The 19,075-nt window shown below is 51.4% G+C and overlaps 1 protein-coding gene across 7 annotated transcripts; it reads left to right on the top strand.

The window, feature by feature from the left end:
- Positions 1 to 1,645: 1,645 nt before the first annotated feature.
- BRPF1 (bromodomain and PHD finger containing 1) lies at positions 1,646 to 17,496 on the top strand. 7 transcript variants are annotated; one of them, XM_036878462.2, is made up of 16 exons: positions 1,776 to 2,272; positions 2,696 to 2,834; positions 3,371 to 3,457; positions 4,149 to 4,757; positions 8,525 to 9,484; positions 10,263 to 10,425; positions 10,835 to 10,966; positions 11,384 to 11,530; positions 12,308 to 12,617; positions 12,942 to 13,265; positions 13,569 to 13,853; positions 14,342 to 14,489; positions 15,139 to 15,275; positions 15,377 to 15,495; positions 15,836 to 15,990; positions 16,629 to 17,495. In XM_036878462.2, exons 4-16 carry the CDS (start codon positions 4,159 to 4,161, stop codon positions 16,810 to 16,812), a joined length of 3,663 nt encoding a protein of 1,220 aa, XP_036734357.1. In that variant the 5' UTR covers positions 1,776 to 2,272; positions 2,696 to 2,834; positions 3,371 to 3,457; positions 4,149 to 4,158; the 3' UTR covers positions 16,813 to 17,495. The 7 variants fall into 7 exon arrangements, with proteins under 7 accessions (XP_036734365.1, XP_036734362.1, XP_036734363.1 ...); XM_036878465.2 differs by having other exon boundaries at positions 11,384 to 11,512; positions 16,629 to 17,494; XM_036878466.2 differs by having other exon boundaries at positions 1,777 to 2,272; positions 11,384 to 11,512; positions 12,945 to 13,265; positions 16,629 to 17,494.
- The last annotated feature ends 1,579 nt before the right edge of the window (positions 17,497 to 19,075 follow it).

Below are 19,075 nucleotides of genomic sequence, written 5' to 3'. Positions count from 1 at the left end.
CCTCTGTCTCATGGGTCATGGAGAGGGAGACTGAGAGACCCAGGGCCTGGGACCACACTAAGAGAAGGACTAAAATGGACAGCTTCAGCTATGGTTCCCTCCCATGCTAATACACATGCATCCAATCACTTCTTCAGACATTCTTCAAACACTTTAAAGAAACGGTAAGTAAAACTGTGTGCGTGTACAGTTTTTCTGAGAAGAAAGGCCTATAGCTTTCATCAGACTTTCAAAGGGGTTCCTGACCTCAAAAGGGGCTGGCTTTCAGATGACTCTGTGTAACTGCTCTGATACATTTAGTCTGAGTTTTTTAGATGAGGATACTAAAAACATCTAATACTTTGAATATTCACTGCATATCAGACACTATAATTGATTTACAAACATAATCTCATTTTATCCTCACAACAGTCCTGTGAAGGAGGCACTGTATTTTTCAAATTTTACATGTGAGCAAACTGAGGGTCAGAGGTTAAGTCATTTATTGGAGAGAACTTGTCAGTTTGACCCCAGATTCTAAGACCATAACCAGAAAACGTCTTCCCAGAGTATCAATTTTATTAGGATGATTTTTGCAAGATGTGGTATATGAAAATACATATGTTCCTGTGAATGGAACGCAAGGTTTGTCTTAAGATAAAGTAGAAGCTTCCAGATGCTTTGGGCTCTGCACTAGAATCCAGGAAGCCCCTTTCATGCTCCTCTTCGTTGGCAATACCTGAGAGGCTCAGCAACAAGCACTGCCTCACAAGAGGACTCTGCCTGGCAACCAAGTTGTCCCAAGTCCCCAAGAACTGACAAGAGTTTTTGAGTTCGTTTTCCAGTTAAGGAATTTGAGGTAGGAGAAACTTAACTGGCCCAAATTCACATAGCTACTAAGTGGCCCAGTCACACTGAAACCAGCTCTGTCTGCTTTGACACCGTCTTCCAACCGGCAACCCGAAGCCATGATGCATTTCTCCGCCAACCTACACGGTTCCAAATATCTGAATCCCATTTTACCCGTACACAAACCCTTTTATACCCCACCAGCCCTCTGCGACTTCCAAATACCGGCCCTTCCTTCGATCCACTTTCTTGTCCCGCTCCTTTACCTTTTCCAGCGCCTTCCCATGCCTTCAGCCACGCCCCGTTATCCCTAAACCGGTAGCGCCCTACTCTCCAGCCCCGCCCCTTTATTCTATAACCCCCGACCTTTCCCTTCAGCTTCGCGTCCTTTTTCCCAGCTCTACCCTTTCTACCTGGTCCAGCTCCCGCTTCAAGGCCCATCCAAAGCCCCGCCCTTTATTTCCTGAGGCCCTCTTCTGTTTAGCCCCACCCTTTTACCCGCGTTCAGCCGCTCTTCTCCTTACTGGGCCCGCTTTACAGATGGCCCCGCCCACTCTCTACAAAACCCGCCCCACAGGCTGGTCAATTCTCTTCTAGCCAGCCCCGCCCCCACCCATAATTCCGGGGCTCCCTTAGGCTCCCCCCACCCCACTTCCCTCTAGCTCCAGGCCCTGCCCCCCAGCCCCGCCCAGTGGCTGAGGCCCCGCCTCCCCGCCGTTCTCGAAGACCACGGTCAGGTCCCTACCGCAGCCTCGGCGCCAGCAGCAGGGAGGGGGAAGGGAGAAGGGCGGGCTCCTTAAAGCCCAGCACCGCGCTCACCGTCCGTGCCCGCAGATTCGCCACATCCGGCCCACTAACTCCGGGTCCCGAATACCGAGACTTCAGTCTCCAGAAACTCAATTCTGAGATGAAGGTGCTAGAGAAGCCCTGTGGAGTATCCAGGGGCACTTCCAAGTCTCAGAGAATGACCTCTCCAGCCTCAGCGGGCGGGCGGGGGTCTGTGGCGAAAGTGCAGGTCGGCAGCGCCGCGGCGCCGCGTTTACCCTAAGCAGACGCCGTCGCCGCCGCTCCTGCCTCCGCCGCTGCCACTGCCTTTGCCGCCACCGTCTCCGCCGCCGCTGTCCCCGCGCTGCCCCCGGGAGCCTCCATTGTTTTGGCGGCGCCGGATCCCGAGGCCGGACAACCTGGAGGTCCTCGAAACGGGCGGCGACCGACGGAGTTGAGACACCGGGGCGCCGGCGGGACCGGGAGCGACAGGGGTCAGCGCGGGAATCCCGGGAGTCCGGGCCAGAGCGTGGGGCGGCAGGGTGCCGGGGTGGCGAGATCTGCGGTCTCCGGAGTTGGGGCTCCCCCTCCCCGGCCCGTCTTTCCCCGCCGGCCTCCCCAAGTGGGGTCGGAGCCCTGGCGGGCGCTCCCGGCGATGAACCCGGACTCGAGGTGGCCGGTGAGTGTGGGCCTGGGACCAGGGCGGGAGTGGCCAGCGGGGAAGGGGTAGGCTACTTTCGGTGGGGGCGCACTGAACTGCCTGGGCTGGGTGCCCCTCGGACCACTCCAGCCGGGAGAACTGACAGTGCATTTGCTTCCAGCAGGCATTCTGGGGCAACACTGTATCCTTAAGGGCTGCCTGGACCAATGGCCGGAAGGGAGCCTTGTTTAACTTGTTACACTTCGACAAAGGGGAAACGTCCCCGCATCCGGGAGAGAGCTGCGGGCACCGCCTGGGCCCGGCCTGATCTCTTCGGCCCCCGCCCCCTACTTCCTCCAGCCCCCAGGGCTCTGCAACCGATTACGCCTGTGCCCCGGGCTTTCCCCACGGGCTTTCAACTCTTAATTTCTCACCTCTCTTCCCTGTGCTTCTACCGCCCAGTCCCAACGGGACATCTGCCAGGGGCTCTGTACTACTCCGGGAGTCAGGGCGACAGAGCCACAGTGTTCACTGGGGACCCGTGTCTGAAAGAGGAGAGCTTGTTTGTGCTTCTGATTGGTTTGTTTAAAGACAGCTGCAGGTAAGATGTAGAAGCTAGTTGGAGTTGAGGGAGTAGTTTTGCTTATGTGGAAGTCAGGGACTTGTACGCAGAGGCTGGACGCTTGTTTGTTTAAGTCACAGGAGAGAAGCCAAGAGGGGTCACTGTCTGGGAGCTCAAGGTAGCTTTGCTTGGAATGGTGCCAAGTCCCTAGCTGAATTGTTGAACTCAACTAGGCCTGGAGAAACTGGGCAGTCTCTGACCAAGCTGGGCTTCCTGGGGGCTGGTGCCATCTGCTGTCTCTACTCGTCCAGGAACATTGGAGAGGAGGGAGGGTCCTGAGGACCAGCATGGAGCTGGGTGTGCTTGGATGTCTTGTTCCTATTTGCACCCTTAGGGCCTGGTACCACTCCCCAGACCAGGGCCAGGGCATAGACTTCCCCTGAAGACCTCAGTAATGAACTGCTTCTTTCTGTAATCCAGTAATTTCTGGATCCAGTGGAGTCCAGGACTAGATGATTGGCTACTCATTTAAGCTTCTGCATGGGTTAACACTAGCCTTCATCCATATCTCTCAGCTCCAAATCTTGTGATGCCCCCATTCAGCTATTCATTCAACACATTAGTCATCATTTGCCAGAAACTGAATGTCTACTACATGACAGGTACTGGACATGTAGAGGTGGGTAGGCACTGCATGGCTCCCATTCTAGTGGAGGAGACAATGCACTTTCAATATGGTAAGTGCTGTGATGGAGTTGAGAGTGGAATGCTATGGAAACACAGATCCCCATTGGAGAGACAAGGAAGTCATAACAGAAGAAGTGACATTTGAGCTGGGTTTTGAAGAATGAGTAGGAGCTCATCAATCAGAGAGGATGGTGGCAGGCATTCCAACTAGAGATTATGTTGCAGGAAAGAGAGGTTATAACTTCCAGGGAATGGCAAGTTGCCTGGGTAGACAGAAGCACAGCTGGAAGTGGTGAAAAGAAGAGTCTGGAAAGGAGGACTAGAACCAGACAGTGAAAGGAGCACCTTGAACGTCATTATAGGAAATTTCCTGAAGTAAGTGTGGAGGTGTCATCTCTACTCAAAGAGATTGACCTGATCCTTACTACTTGGTAGAAAGATTACTCTGACTACATTATGTGAGGTTAGTCTAGAAAAGTTGAGACATAGGACAGGATCACCAGGCAAGAGGCAGTGAGGCCCAGGCCATGGCCATGGCTAGAGGAAGTAGTATTTGGAGACACTGTAGAGGTGGGCTGGTCAGGGCCCTTGGTTAAAGAGAAGGCCAGAGAATGAGGAGGAGGTGGCCAAGAACTCTTCCCAGCCCTGTTAACTTCTGTGTTCTAGATGTGACAGCATGGGGGTGGACTTTGATGTAAAGACTTTCTGCCACAACTTACGGGCAACTAAGCCACCATATGAGTGCCCTGTGGAGACCTGCCGCAAGGTATACAAGAGTTACAGTGGCATCGAGTACCACCTGTACCACTATGACCATGACAACCCACCACCCCCACAGCAGACTCCACTTCGCAAGCACAAGAAGAAGGGGCGCCAGTCGCGCCCAGCCAACAAGCAGTCACCCAGCCCGTCTGAGGTATCCCAGTCACCAGGCCGTGAGGTGATGAGCTATGCACAGGCCCAGCGTATGGTGGAGGTGGACCTGCATGGCCGTGTCCACCGCATCAGCATCTTTGACAACCTGGATGTGGTTTCAGAGGATGAGGAGGCCCCTGAGGAGACTCCTGAGAATGGCAGCAATAAGGAGAACACTGAGACACCAGCTGCTACTCCCAAGTCAGGCAAGCATAAGAACAAAGAGAAGCGCAAGGACTCCAACCATCACCATCACCATAATGCTTCTGTGAGCACCACTCCCAAGCTGCCAGAGGTGGTATACCGGGAGTTAGAACAGGACACCCCTGATGCCCCACCCCGGCCAACTTCCTATTACCGGTAAGGCCACCTGCACCTCCTAACTCTGAAAACTGGTAAAGCAGAGCTCACGAGCCAGAGAGAGGTGACAGGCAGCAAGCAGATAGGAGAGTGGCAGGGAAAAGGAGGGCAGAAGCACATTGGCCCTGCCAGGGCAATGGGAGGAACAGTGCCCCAACTAATGATGGTGGCACTTACTGTACCCTGCTACCCCCAAGGCCCCACACTGGGTGTGTTATAGCCACTCCCTTTTTTATTCTCACAGTGCTCTCAGATAAGTGTTGTTCTCATTTCGTAGATGAGAAAACCAGTCCAGAAAGGAGGCATGCCAGTCACATGCCAGTAGATAGCTGAACTGGGATTCAAACTCAGGTTCCTCTGACTCCAAAGCTGCACTATATCCAAAGATCTTAATTCTGGTTCCTGGCCCTCTTCATTCCATCACTGTGTGCCGTTGGGGAAACCATCTGGCTTCTAGAGTTCTAGTGATCCTGTCTGTAGGGCAGGTATAATACTCCTCTGCAGGCCTAAAGGTAGAGACTAGGAATACTGCTTTCCTAAGGTCCTAAAATAATTTGTAAATGTACAGAACAACTTTTCCATTATTTGTTCTCTTATTGTCACTCATCCTTTGGCATGCAGTAGCAGTATTTGTATCACCTACATTTTGTATTCCTCCAATGGCCCCTTTGTTTATCTCATTTCATTGTTTTTGGTACCCCACTTCCAAAAATTAGGCACAGTGGCTCCTAATAAAGTCATAGGCATAAGGTTAAATTCCTTTAAGATGAGGTTAAAAAAGTGAAGGGGTGAGGGCAGTGTGGTGGTGAAACTACATACAAAACCTTAGCTGAAGAAGGTAAAACCAAGTGTAATACTTCTGTCTCAGAGTCTTGGCATCCAAGGCAAAGAGGGCATTTGGATGAGTTCGTTAAGGAGCAGTCTTTGGTGTCAACTAAGCAGAAGGACTGATCTCTAAGAAGGACTTGTAAAGGTTTTTATATGAAAGGTAGTTTTTACCAAAAGTGCAATCCATGTGCTATTATATTAATCTCAGTGCTGTAAAAGCAACTCTCTTAGAACCAAGTGATTTGGCCCAGTATGTCACTTTCCTCTCTCCCCTGTTCACGTGTTAGCCAGTCTCCCCTTCCTCTCCTCCATTCTGCCATCTGTCCAACCCAGCTCCACCTCCTGGCTTTCCACTGTCTCTTTGTCTTTCTATGGGCACTGACTGCCATGCCCACCCACAGCACATAGAGACCCCTCTCTGGGCGGGCCTGCCCTTCTTTCTAATGGCTCTTCAATACTCTGCTCTGACAGGCAAAGCAGCCCAACTTATTCTGCTCCTTTTCTTATCCCCTCCACTCAGATGCACTCTTTCCTCCTGGGGGTAAGATCTGATCTCCAGTGCAGCAGTTCTTAGCTGGTGCACTGCAATCAGGAAGTCTGTTATATTTTATTTTGTTACTACTGTTAGGGCCTGGAACCACAAATACTCTACCCGGCAGGATTATCATTTAAATTTGAAGGTAGGATTAAACAATTCCCAGATAAGCAAAAGCTGAGAGAATTTACCTCCCACAAACCATCTCTACAGTGTATTTTGGAGGGACTGCATAGATGGAAGTGTTCCTAAGGCTAAATAGCTGTCACCAGAGGAAATAAAATCACAGTAAAGAAAGTAGAACAATTAATTACTAAGCAAATACAAAATCAAATCAGCTCCCCCCAAAGTCAGTCAAAGGATAGACAAAGAGTACAAAATATGACATCTAATATATAAAGAATGAAGAAGGAAGAAAATGGAAAAATAAAGAAATTAGATTGTTTGTATTTTGTTACCACTGTTAGCAGAACTGCCTAAGTTTTGGAAATGATTTTCTTTTTATATAAATTTGAGAAACTGGAGGTCATCTCTGATAACCCCACTTTCTCTTGTACACATCTGATGTGCTTTCCTAAGAGAGAAAGAGGGTGAATTGTAGGCTGATGTGCCAGAAATTGTATATGACACTTAGCCTGCCTATCTGTGCCATGGCCTGTAATCTGGGTGCACCATGGGAGTGTGCTACGCACCACCATGTAATGTCACATACGTCCTGCAGAGAAAAGGTTCAGAGCTGGTGCCAAGGCCTGAAAGAAGCTGGTTGGTTCACACTAGCTCTGAGCCACACCCTTTTTCAAGAATGAGGACATTGTGGTCACCTTGGGGAAAAGGCAAAGGGCTAAGAAAGAAGCTGCTTCATGTAAACAGAACATTTTAGTCTCTCCCCCTTCCAACCCCAAAATGCCTTTCAAATGAACAACAGTGAGTGCCTATTTCTGTGTTGTTAATCAGACCTGTCCTTGCCTCTATCCTATAGTGAAGAAGGAGGGGTTAGGGCTATACAAAAGCTAATGACAAAGCTAACATTTATTGAGTACTTGAGCCATGCCAGGTAATGTTTTAAGTGCTTTACCTGTACTAATTCATTTAATGCTCACAACAGCTGCGTGAAATAGGTTCAGGTTATCATCACCACTTCCGGATGAGAAAACAGGACTAGGGAGGTCAGCTCATTTACCTGCTTTCACACACAGAGCATGGCTCCAAGGTCTGTGCTCCCCTGGCTGTTCTAGCACCCAGAGCTCCCATTTCCTTTGTGGAGAGAGAAGGAAAGGGATGGGAACTAATATTTACGTAAGGCCTGCTATGTGTTGCTTGATTTAGCCAATTCAGTTTTGTAATTCCACTGAATCCTGACAGTGTCTTTGGGATAAGTAGCATTATTCTCATTCTGTTATTGATAAAACTGAGGTTCAGAAACAAGCAGTGCTGTCCTAAAGGTCACAAAATGGCAGAGCCAGGATTTAAATCCAGGTTTGTTAGAAGCCAAAGCCCCATTCTTTCCATTGTAGTTCCCTATAGGCTTTGCAGTACCAGAGTCCAGGCAACCCAGAGCATGGCAAGGGCGTGGGGAATCTGCTCTGTATCCCAGGCACCTGGAGCAGCTCCCAGCTCCAGTCCTGCTGGCCCAGTAAGTGCTGTAGGTGGAGTCTGAATCGTAGTTTTGCCACTTCTGATGTGACCTATCTGTGTTGGGCAGTTAATTAACTTCTCAGTGCTTCACTTTCCTCATCTACAAAATGAGGACTAGAAGAACATTGACCCCATAAATTTGATAACTTAGCATAATGCCTGGTTCATAGTAAATGCTCAGTAAATCTTAGCTATTCTGTGATCTCCCAAAGCTCTCCAGAGAATAAACACAGTACCTAGATCTTGAGGGAGCCCTGAACTAATGCTGACACCAGTGGACAGAAGACCCACCACAACAGCTCCAATGCTTGCCAGCTGGTGCTAAATCAACTTTATGTATAATTTGCAAGTAACATCTGAGGACCTTCCTACCCCTGACTCTTTGGCCCATCACCCAAGGGTCACTGCTGCCCCTACCCTCCTCCCTTCAGAAATCTGGCTGAGCATCTCCACTCCCCCAAGGGAGGCAGTGTACCATCTAGGAGACAAGCTTTGGAGTCAGCAGGCTTGAATTCACATCCCAGTGCTACCACTTTCTCACAAGGAAGCTGGGGTAGGTAAATTAACCTATCCAACCTCAGGTTTCTCTTTTGCAAAACAGGAATGATATAGGACCTATAGTACCTAGGGTTAAGGTGAGGATGGAGTGAGACAACATATGTAAAGGAACAGGCCTGGCATAGAGTATGTGCTCAGCAAATGTAACCCATTGTCTTTAAGGGATGGAAATCTTGACCATATGATGTTGAGCTGCTTGTGTGCACTGTAGGTACATCGAGAAGTCAGCGGAGGAACTAGACGAGGAAGTAGAGTACGACATGGATGAGGAGGACTACATCTGGCTGGATATCATGAACGAGCGGCGAAAGACAGAAGGTGTGAGTCCCATCCCACAGGAAATCTTTGAATACTTAATGGACCGGCTGGAGAAGGAGTCCTACTTTGAGAGCCACAATAAAGGTGACCCCAACGCCCTAGTAGATGAGGATGCTGTGTGTTGTATCTGTAATGATGGTGAGTGCCAGAACAGCAATGTCATCCTGTTCTGTGATATGTGCAACCTGGCTGTGCACCAGGAGTGCTACGGTGTCCCCTACATCCCTGAGGGCCAATGGCTGTGCCGCCGCTGCCTACAGTCACCCTCCCGTGCTGTGGACTGTGCCCTGTGCCCCAATAAGGGTGGTGCCTTCAAGCAGACAGATGACGGGCGCTGGGCCCATGTGGTGTGTGCCCTGTGGATCCCTGAGGTCTGCTTCGCCAACACAGTCTTCCTGGAGCCTATCGATAGCATCGAACACATTCCACCAGCTCGCTGGAAGCTGACCTGCTACATTTGCAAACAGCGGGGCTCAGGGGCCTGCATCCAGTGCCACAAGGCCAACTGCTACACAGCATTCCATGTGACATGCGCCCAGCAGGCTGGCCTTTACATGAAGATGGAGCCTGTGCGGGAAACGGGTGCCAATGGCACCTCCTTTAGTGTCCGCAAGACGGCCTACTGCGACATCCACACCCCGCCAGGCTCAGCACGCCGCCTGCCTGCCCTGTCTCACAGTGAGGGGGAGGAAGAGGAGGAAGAGGAGGAGGAGGAGGGTAAGACTTGGAGCTCAGAGAAGGTCAAGAAGGCCAAGGCCAAGTCCCGGATCAAGATGAAGAAGGCGCGGAAGATCCTGGCAGAGAAGAGGGCAGCAGCACCTGTGGTGTCGGTGCCCTGCATCCCTCCACACAGGTATGTGGGGCGCAAGTGGACAGGCTAATGAGGGAAGAAGCAGCCTGGAGACTGACAGCCCCTGAGTGGAATGACAGGTTATCTTCTTATCAGCATAGAAGTTTTAAAAAAAAAAATTCCAAAAGAGGTTAACTCTAGCAAGTCACCTGACTTTTACATTAGGAGCCAGAAACTTCAACTTTCATCAGACAGATTTAACAGATGTTTTAAACCATCCTTCATTTTGATTTCAGTGTGGTTTAAGTTAGGAAGAAAGAGGATGGAATAGGCAACAGGCACAATGGAAGAAACAGTCTGACTATGCAAGGAGAAATGGAATGAAAAAGAGGGAAGGAAACGCTCAAGGAGTTGTGAAGTGGTTACTGCCACAGATGAGTCCAAATGAGGGCTGCAATCATCAGTTATTTTTAACTCTTGTGCTTTCTACTCGACTTCCTATAGTTTACTGCTGTACAACTTTCCAAGGCTTAGTCTGAGTGGGTATCCTAGGGTCAGATAGTACCCTGGGCTTCAGTGACAAGAACAGTCCTAGGGACCATGCTCCCTGACCCCCTGGTGAACAGACTTAGGGATCTGACTTCGTGCTGAGAGCTTGACTTCCTGTCTTCCGAGGTGCCCCTGATGGCACCATTTGCTCTTCTTTGCCTTAAGCCCATTGCCACAGGCCTTTTTGACAGTAGGCTTACTCCCTGTTTGGTCCCATTCAAGAGCTCGTTCCTTTTCTGCTTAAGAAAATAAGGGCCCAACAGGTTTTTCTCTTTATTCCCCTGCTTTCCAGGCTCAGTAAAATCACCAACCGCCTGACCATCCAAAGGAAGAGCCAGTTCATGCAGAGGCTGCACAGCTATTGGACCCTGAAGCGGCAGTCACGGAACGGAGTCCCACTGCTACGTCGCCTGCAGACACACCTGCAGTCTCAGAGGAACTGTGACCAAGTCGGGGTACTGTGTCAGATTCCCTGTGGGCTCGGATCTAGAGCTAGGGAGACGAGGACTGAGATTTGTGACTATAGCTTCCAGAGTCCAGGGGTTTAGGCTCTTTCCTCCTCTAAACCAGCCCTCAAACCAGGCTCTAGATGAAACCCTTACAGATTATCTGCTCAGTTAAAAAGCACTGTTTCTGTTTTCATTCATTCATTCACTGAACAAGCATATAAGGCATTGACTGTGTCAGGCCCATGGGACATGTAGGTTGAGGACCTCCCACTTTAGCTGACAAGCCTGCCAATTAATCACTATGCTACCTCTTTCGGCTTTATGTGTTCTTGACCCAAGTTTCCTGGGCTCTCTTCCCTTTTGGCCTTTCCTCTGGTTCCCTCATCGTCTCCCGATCCCCTTTTTGCCTCCACAGAGAGATTCTGAGGATAAGAATTGGGCTCTCAAAGAACAGCTCAAGTCCTGGCAGCGGCTCCGGCATGACCTAGAGCGAGCTCGGCTGCTGGTGGAGCTGATCCGCAAGCGGGAGAAACTCAAAAGGGAGACGGTGAGTGCTCCTGGACCAGCCCTATTTTACAGAGAAGAAAATAGATCCAGGAGAAGGAAAAAGGGTGTGTCCTGTGGCCAGAAAGCAATAGGGCTCATGCTGGAGTCATGTCTCCTGGTGCTCATTCTGCTTTCATGCCCACTGGAAGCAGAATGTCACAGGAGAGTATGAACAGAACCTTCAGTTATGTGATACAGGTAGCTAGTGCTGGGATTTCAAAGAAGGGAAAGGCCAGAACAGTTGCAGAAGGTTTTATGGGGTGGGGCCTTGTAGAAGGTAGGCCTGGATGAGTACACCTAGCTTTGGGGGGTGGGAAGGAAGACAGGTGAGTTCCCACACCAGCTGTGACCATCTCCTCAGACCTCTCTGCCAGGGGACTGGCCCGAGCCTGGCTGATTGGGCCTTTATGTGTGTCAGATCAAGGTCCAGCAGATCGCCATGGAGATGCAGCTGACCCCTTTCCTCATCCTCCTTCGCAAAACCTTAGAGCAGCTCCAAGAAAAGGACACAGGCAACATCTTCAGCGAGCCGGTCCCTCTGTCTGAGGTAACCGAATTGGACGAAGTAAGAATCCCTTCCCTCACTCCACCTTCTTTCTGTTCCTCTCCCAGTTGGACCCCTGCTGCAGGTCTGGGCCAGGGACTAGGAGGGGACCTTGAAGAAAGGGGCTGGTGGCTCTGGGGCACCAAGATGAACTGGAGCCACATGCATCACCTGGACTCTGTCTTGTCCCTGTCATACCTCAAGGGCCCAGAATGGGAGGCAATCTGCACCCCTTCCCCAGAGGCAGGGACTGAGTCTGCCAAATGAATAATCCCAGGGCAGGACGACACTTTCGGGGTGCTGAACCCTAGAACGGAGACTTTAGAAGGCTCAGCACCTAAAGAACCAGCTCTGAAGCCCTAGGTCCTGACTGGCAGACTCTTCTTTCTAAAAGGTATAAAATGAGAGGCCTGAGGCAGGATCCTCCTTTTAAGTCTTAATGATAAGTGAAAAGAGGTATAGGAATACAAATTGCTATTACTTCCAGAGGATTTCCCCTAGCCATTTCCTTACTGAAGCCTCTTATGGCTCTAGGAGGTAGATTTGGCTGGAATTTCATCACCTTTTCCAGGCAAGGAAAAGAAGGCTCAAAGAAGTTAAGAGACTTGCTAAGGTCACCAAGCTTGTGACTGTAGAGTCGAGTAGAATCCAGCTTTCCTTTCCCCTGTGCTACATGCCTGCCTCTAAATGCGGTGGGAGGAGGTTACTGGATGCATTTCTTGCGGGGTTGTTAGGAGCATGGGCTCAGGGAGAACAGGAGCATATCTCCACTTAGCTACACCTACCCTGCTCTCCCAGGTACCTGACTACCTAGACCACATCAAAAAGCCCATGGACTTTTTCACCATGAAGCAGAACTTGGAGGCTTACCGTTACCTGAACTTTGATGATTTTGAGGAGGACTTCAACCTCATCGTCAGCAACTGCCTCAAGTATAATGCCAAGGATACCATCTTCTACCGGGCAGCAGTGCGGCTCCGTGAGCAGGGTGGTGCTGTGCTCCGCCAGGCCCGGCGCCAGGCAGAAAAAATGGGCATTGACTTTGAGACTGGCATGCATATCCCCCACAGTCTGGCTGGAGACGAGGCCCCACACCACACTGAAGATGGTGGGTGATAAGTCATACACACACATAGTGGCCAGTGCCAGCCAGAGATGAACAGCTTTCCAAAAGTCCCCTCCTGGGAGCAGGCAGTGTAGGCAGGAAGCAGCTAGGCTGAGCAGTGGCAAGCTACCCCCAGGAATGCTTCCCAAGAAGCCAGACTGGGTGAATGGATAGCAATGTCCACCATTCCACATGTTAGTGCTGCTATTTTACAGCTGTTCCTGGTGAAAAGCTGGGGGGAGAAGAGTGGGTTTCTTGCTGCCTGTCCAGGTTCAAGGGGCCCAGAGGGCTGCCCTGAGTCTGTCTGTGTCCTATCCCCACCCCTAGCAGTAGAGGAAGAGCGGCTGGTCCTGCTGGAGAACCAGAAGCACCTGCCAGTGGAAGAGCAGCTGAAGTTGTTGCTGGAGCGGCTGGATGAGGTGAATGCCAGCAAGCAGAGTGTGGGCCGATCACGGCGTGCAAAGATGATCAAGAAAGAGATGACAGCATTGCGGCGAAAGCTTGCCCACCAGCGGGAAACTGGACGGGATGGACCTGAGCGGCACGGCACTTCCAGCCGGGGCAGCCTGACACCCCACCCAGCAGCATGTGACAAGGACGGCCAGACAGACAGTGCTGCCGAGGAGAGCAGCAGCCAGGAGACAAGCAAAGGTCTGAACCCCAAAGCAAGCCAGACTTTGACTCTGCAGCACACACTTGGCCCCTGCCATCCCCTAGGCAGAGGTCCCCCCATGCACAGCTAGCTGCATTTCCTCCCTCATTCCCCAATCAGGGGCCTCTCAGCCACCTCTCTGGCTATTTGTATAAGAGACATGTTCCCACTTCCATGTCCCCCAAGTCATCTCCCCAACTCTAGCTGGAGTAATGGTCCTGTCACCCTGGGCATAACCTGGACTTCTACCCTTTGCACATTAGGCCCCTCACCAACTCTCCTTCTCTCTTTCTCTGCTCCAGGCCTGGGTCCCAACATGTCCTCAACCCCCGCACATGAGGTGGGCAGGAGAACCTCAGTTCTGTTCTCCAAAAAGAACCCGAAGACAGCTGGACCGCCCAAGAGGCCGGGCCGGCCCCCCAAAAACCGGGAGAGCCAGATGACCCCCAGCCACGGAGGCAGTCCTGTGGGACCCCCCCAGCTCCCCATCATGAGCTCCCTGCGCCAGCGCAAGCGGGGTAGGAGCCCCCGGCCCAGTTCGAGCTCAGACAGCGACAGTGATAAATCCACAGAAGACCCCCCAATGGGTGAGCCTCACCATCACCCAGCTCCCCAAGAGAGTGAGCAAAGCTGCCATTATTCCCAACATCACTTCCACCTGTCCCTTCATTTCCTCATAATATATCAGAGCTAGAAGGGCCCTTAGGAAGCCTTTAATTCAATCCCATTTTACAGATGGGGAAACTGAAGCCCAGAGACATTGACCCAGCTAGATTCCCATCCAGGGCCTCCTTCATCATATCACTTCACCTTTTCTCTTCTCACCTTCTTTGGGGATCTCCTGCCCTTTAAACCATTTGTTTCTTATAAGGCCAGTAACTGTCAAGGGAAGTACAAGGGGGGGTGGGTGCAGCTGTGGCAGGCTGATGCCCGGCTGAGCTCTGCTGGCCAAGGTTGGAGGGATTTCCCAGCACAAGGGGAAGCCAAGCTCTCAGCCCCTCTTGCCCCCATGCCATCTCTGATCTACATCTTCCTGACCGATTGATTCCTTCCCTCCTCCCCTCCTCCAACCAAGACTTACCAGCCAATGGCTTCAGCGGTGGAAACCAGCCAGTGAAGAAGAGTTTCCTGGTGTACCGTAATGATTGTAGCCTCCCCCGGAGCAGCTCGGACTCCGAGTCCAGCAGCAGCAGCAGCAGCAGCGCCGCCTCCGACCGGACCAGGTATAGACTCCACCTGGGCCAGACTCCTCCTAGGCCTGCTTCCAGTCCAGGCCAGCCTCCAGTTCAGGCCAGCCTCCACCCGGGCTGGCCTCTCTACCCAGGCCAGCCTTCAGCCCAGGCCTGCCTCTGATGCCCTTCTGGGGCCTGGGGAAGCAGGCACCAGCCATCTCAGCCTGATGAAGATGCCTCAAATGCAAAACAAACGCTTCTCTGCAAAATAAATAGAAAACATGAGAATGTCACTATAGTGGAATGGAGGGAGCCTACCTGGGTTAAGCTGATGTTTTAAAGCAAAAGGTGTACCGTGTGGCCTGGATTTGGCCTGCAGACATACTGTTTGGCCAACATGTGTTTTTAAAAAAATGAATCCAGAAATGCCATATAAAATTATCTTCAGAAGTCAGATCTGGCATATCTGCCCAGGTCTGCTTTTAGATAGGGCATGCACTAATCACCACCATTGCTGAGTCCAGCCCAGCTCAGTCAAATCACTGCCAGACTCACAGGCATTTGAGTTGAAATTCTTCAAGTAGCCTCTGCTTTCCAAGTCATAGATCTGGCAGCTTAAAGAAGAGAGGACACCCACCTACTGTGCCATTACCCACTCATCCCCTTCTTTTGAGGTGAGCTCTCATTGTCTTGTCCACAGCACAACACCCTCAAAACAAGGCCGGGGCAAGCCCTCCTTCTCTCGGGGCACATTCCCAGAGGACAGCAGTGAAGATACCTCAGGCACTGAGAACGAGGCCTATTCCGTGGGCACTGGCCGCAGTGTGGGCCACAGCAGTAAGTACCCTTGCCCAAGACCAGGGATGCCGGGGGCCAGTGTCAGGGCCTTGCCAGCTCCCTGGCTGCTGATTCGCCCCCTCTCTCCCATTCCTGCAAAGTGGTAAGGAAGAGTCTAGGCCGGGGAGCTGGCTGGCTGTCGGAGGACGAGGACTCCCCACTGGATGCTCTGGACTTGGTGTGGGCCAAATGCCGAGGGTATCCATCATACCCAGCTCTGGTAGGCTTCCACTGTTCTTGACATACTCCTTGCCTCCCAACCCCTGTACACAGACTCACAATGAGCAGACTTTTTCCCACTCTCTGCTGAGCTGCAGAGTACAAGGGTCTTTGACAGTAAACACTTAGATGTCCCTGGTTACTTTCTGCAACTCTTCCTTTTTCATTACCTCCTGGGCTCTTAAGTAGTTCACCATGGGAAGAAGCCAAGGGTCAACATTGTACCCCTTACAGCACAATGACCTTTCTCTGTCCCGCTTCACAGGGAGTCTCCAATTTATCTTGGGTAGGGTAAGTCTTGGGGAGAAGGGAACTGAACCAAGGTCTTATTACACCCTCAGATCATTGATCCAAAGATGCCCCGGGAAGGTATGTTCCACCATGGGGTTCCTATCCCTGTGCCCCCACTGGAGGTGCTGAAACTTGGGGAACAGATGACCCAGGAAGCCCGAGAGCATCTCTACCTCGTCCTCTTCTTTGACAACAAGCGAACCTGGTAAGAGAGGAGGGAAGCGAGGATAGCATTTGGTGTGACTCACAGCTGTAGATGCAACCCCGGGTATTGGGTCAGGCTGCCAGGAAATTCCAACAATAGACTGGGCTGTCACAAATCAGGGGAGGAACTTAGGTCTTTGAACAAAAGGGTTGTGTTGACCTATGAGTCTGAGAGACCAAGTGGGCAGCAGCTAACAAACAGCATAGCTAGAAATCAGAGGACCATCAGTGACTGTGGCAAATGTGGGGGTGGCTCCCCACCCAGACTCAGGTGGCTTCTAGGCTTAGTTTTGCCACCTCTGCTTCCATGGTGGCAAGAAGGGGATAAATCAGGGATGAACATTCAAGCTCTCAATCCCTATTCTGTCATATTTACATATGTAGTCTTTTTAGGTCAGGGATCCTCCATTTTGCACCCTTAAATACCCTGTGGTTACTCCCAGTGTGACCATCAACTAAGTTCTTTTCATCTCTAGACTGAGAGTTCCTTGAAGGCAAGGGCTAGGTCTCTGTAACCTCAGCTCCCCATACAGCCTGGCCCAGAATGGGTGCTCAGGAGATATTTGCAAAGGAGTGAGGAAGGCTGGTGCTTGTTGCTCTGCCAGAGGGGACTTATTTGACCCTCACCTCATCCTACAGGCAGTGGCTCCCCAGGACCAAGCTGGTTCCTCTGGGTGTGAACCAGGACCTTGACAAGGAGAAGATGCTGGAGGGCCGCAAATCCAACATCCGAAAGTCAGTGCAGATTGCCTACCACAGGGCTCTACAGCACCGCAGCAAGGTGCAGGGTGAGCAGAGCAGCGAGACCAGCGACAGTGACTGACACTGCCCAGCCCAGCCCAGCCCATAGCAGCCTACAGTGCCCTGCCACCTCTCTCCTCCCCTTTGCTTGCTGTCCTGGAGTGGCACCGGCCTCTGCACTGACTCATTCCTGGTCTTGGGGCCAGTCTCAGGGGAAGCTGGGTGGGGGAGGTCCCTCCTGCCCTGAGTGCAGCTGGACTGTACAAAACACTCCAAAGGCCCATGGTGGCTCTGTGCAAGGAGAGGGGAGGTCTCACAGGCCAGAAATCTACAGAGACCTCAGCACTGTAGTGCAGGTGGTGGGCCAAGGTTAGGACACTGCATAAAACAGGCCATCCCAACCACCTCTGCCTGCTCGTGCCAGGAGATCTGTAACTGCCTATAAGGCCTGAGGCCCCTGCAAATGGTGAGGTGAGTGGGCATCTGCCCAGCTTAGCGGTGGGATTGATGTCTGTCCAGCCCGGAAGAGGGGCACTAGGTGACCCCCTCCCCTGCAATTGTAAATACTGTAATTAGCGGAGAATTTAAATTATTCTCATTTGTAACTGCGTTTCCGGGTCGCGCCAGAGTCATTTGGTACTAAAAAAGACTGGGGCCTGTCCCCACTGCCCTTCTTCCCATAGATTCCCCCACCTTTCAAACTGGTTTGTATTTATTTCAAAAGAAGAAAATATATTGATTCTTAGAAAATAAATGGTCTGTTTGGAATTCTTGGTTCTTGCCTTCTGCCAGGGCAAAGGAATAAAAAGGGAGGTTCTGTCCCTGAGGGACAGTAAATAATTGGGCCCAGTGGTGGGTGACTGCTGTGCATGCTGCATTTGTAAGACAACAGCAAAGATCATATGAGAGCTCCCATTTCCCATGCAATTACTAAGTGGCAGGCCCTTTGCTAAGCATCTTTAGATACACAGTTGTGTGTAATTCTTGCAGTAACTATGGGGAAGGTTAATAATAGAGTTATCTCCACAAAGACACACTGACATTTAGAAAAATTAAGCAACTTGCCAAAGTTCCCATAAGTAGGAAGTCACAGAGCTAGGATTTGAACTCAGGTCTGCAAAGCTGGTTTTTAACCAGTGTGCCAAACTGCTGGAGGAAGAGTCTACTGCCCATTCCTTCATGAACTTCACATGTTTTAAGTCCAGTGCCAGTAGGATGGTCCAAATGCTTCAGGGTCACTATAGCTGTGAACTTCCCCTGTTCAACTGGGGCTAGAGCAGGAACGTGGAAGGTTGCTCTTTATTCCCAACCCTGGCACCTTCTTTTCTGATTTATTTATTGAAGGAATGGCTTCCAAGTTCTAGGCACCCATGGGCTAGCATGCCTACAGATGAGACAGTTATGGGAAGTAGTTGCCAGAGGCCTTGCAGCTACTGAGGAGTGGAACTTAGACATAGACAGCATTTGTTGATGCCAAGATTATAGTTCTCCCTGCTAGGTACTGTGGATGGGACACAAATCAGCTGCAAATCATGTCCCTAAAGATTGTGCAGTCTAATCATTCATATAGAGCAACCAAAAATCACTATGCTACAAGGTGAAAAATCATGAGCTTGAAGTTCATGTCTCCTAGCTCCTTGTTTTTTCTTTCTCCAGAAGGGAAGAAATTACATAATACATCTTTTCCTGGGGCCAGGCAGCTGGCCCTGGCAAGTGTGCTAAGCAGATAGGCTGCTTCAGGGCCACACATTTGTTCTGGGAATGAGTTGCCTTTGTCGGCCACAGGGCCCAGTTCCAGGGAAAGGCCCCATTTGGCGCAGGGGTGTGAGGTAGTGGAGTATTGTTGAAGGAATGCCCAGAGACTGAAGGGAGCAGCTGTGGCGGCTGGCGGTCTGCGGCCAAGGCGGGACAATCCCAGGACACCGGCACCCTGATAGAGCGAAGTCTATGAGGACGCCTGTGACGGCGAAGGCGAGGCTGTGAGAAGGCCGTGGAGGGCGGGCAGCTCAGCGGACGAGCGCGAAGGCCGAATCCTCTGGACGCTGTGGAGACACCTCACGGGGACACGGAAGGGCTGTGTTCGGGTCCGATTCTCGGTGAAGAGGGTGCTCCCGGGAGGCGGACTTGAGGGTGAATACAGACTGTGGAGAGGCTCTCAGTGGAGAGCGGTCCTCAGGAAGACGGGATAGGATTTGGTTCTGAGGACGGGCGGGCCCTGAGGAATCCCAGCGCTCTGAGTTCAGGCAGTGAGTATTGGGGCCTGAGGGCGCACTCTGCTTTGCGTCCGCGGGCATTGGACACCCTGGTTTGCCGAGCGCGGACAACGCAGGAGAACGCTAAAGGCG

This window comes from Manis pentadactyla, chromosome 1 (assembly GCF_030020395.1).
Source record: "Manis pentadactyla isolate mManPen7 chromosome 1, mManPen7.hap1, whole genome shotgun sequence".
Lineage (NCBI taxonomy): Eukaryota > Metazoa > Chordata > Mammalia > Pholidota > Manidae > Manis > Manis pentadactyla.
The sequence above is the reverse complement of the archived record's forward strand: the minus strand, read 5'-3'. Positions and strand labels throughout refer to the sequence as shown.

Bases quoted from the DNA above. Each gene is read 5' to 3' on its own strand.
- BRPF1 (XM_036878462.2), top strand. From the start codon at position 4,159: ATGGGGGTGGACTTTGATGTAAAGACTTTCTGCCACAACTTACGGGCA. The intron at 4,758-8,524 runs GTAAGGCCACCT...TGTGCACTGTAG, and splicing joins CGGCCAACTTCCTATTACCG to GTACATCGAGAAGTCAGCGG. The intron at 9,485-10,262 runs GTATGTGGGGCG...CCTGCTTTCCAG, and splicing joins CCCTGCATCCCTCCACACAG to GCTCAGTAAAATCACCAACC.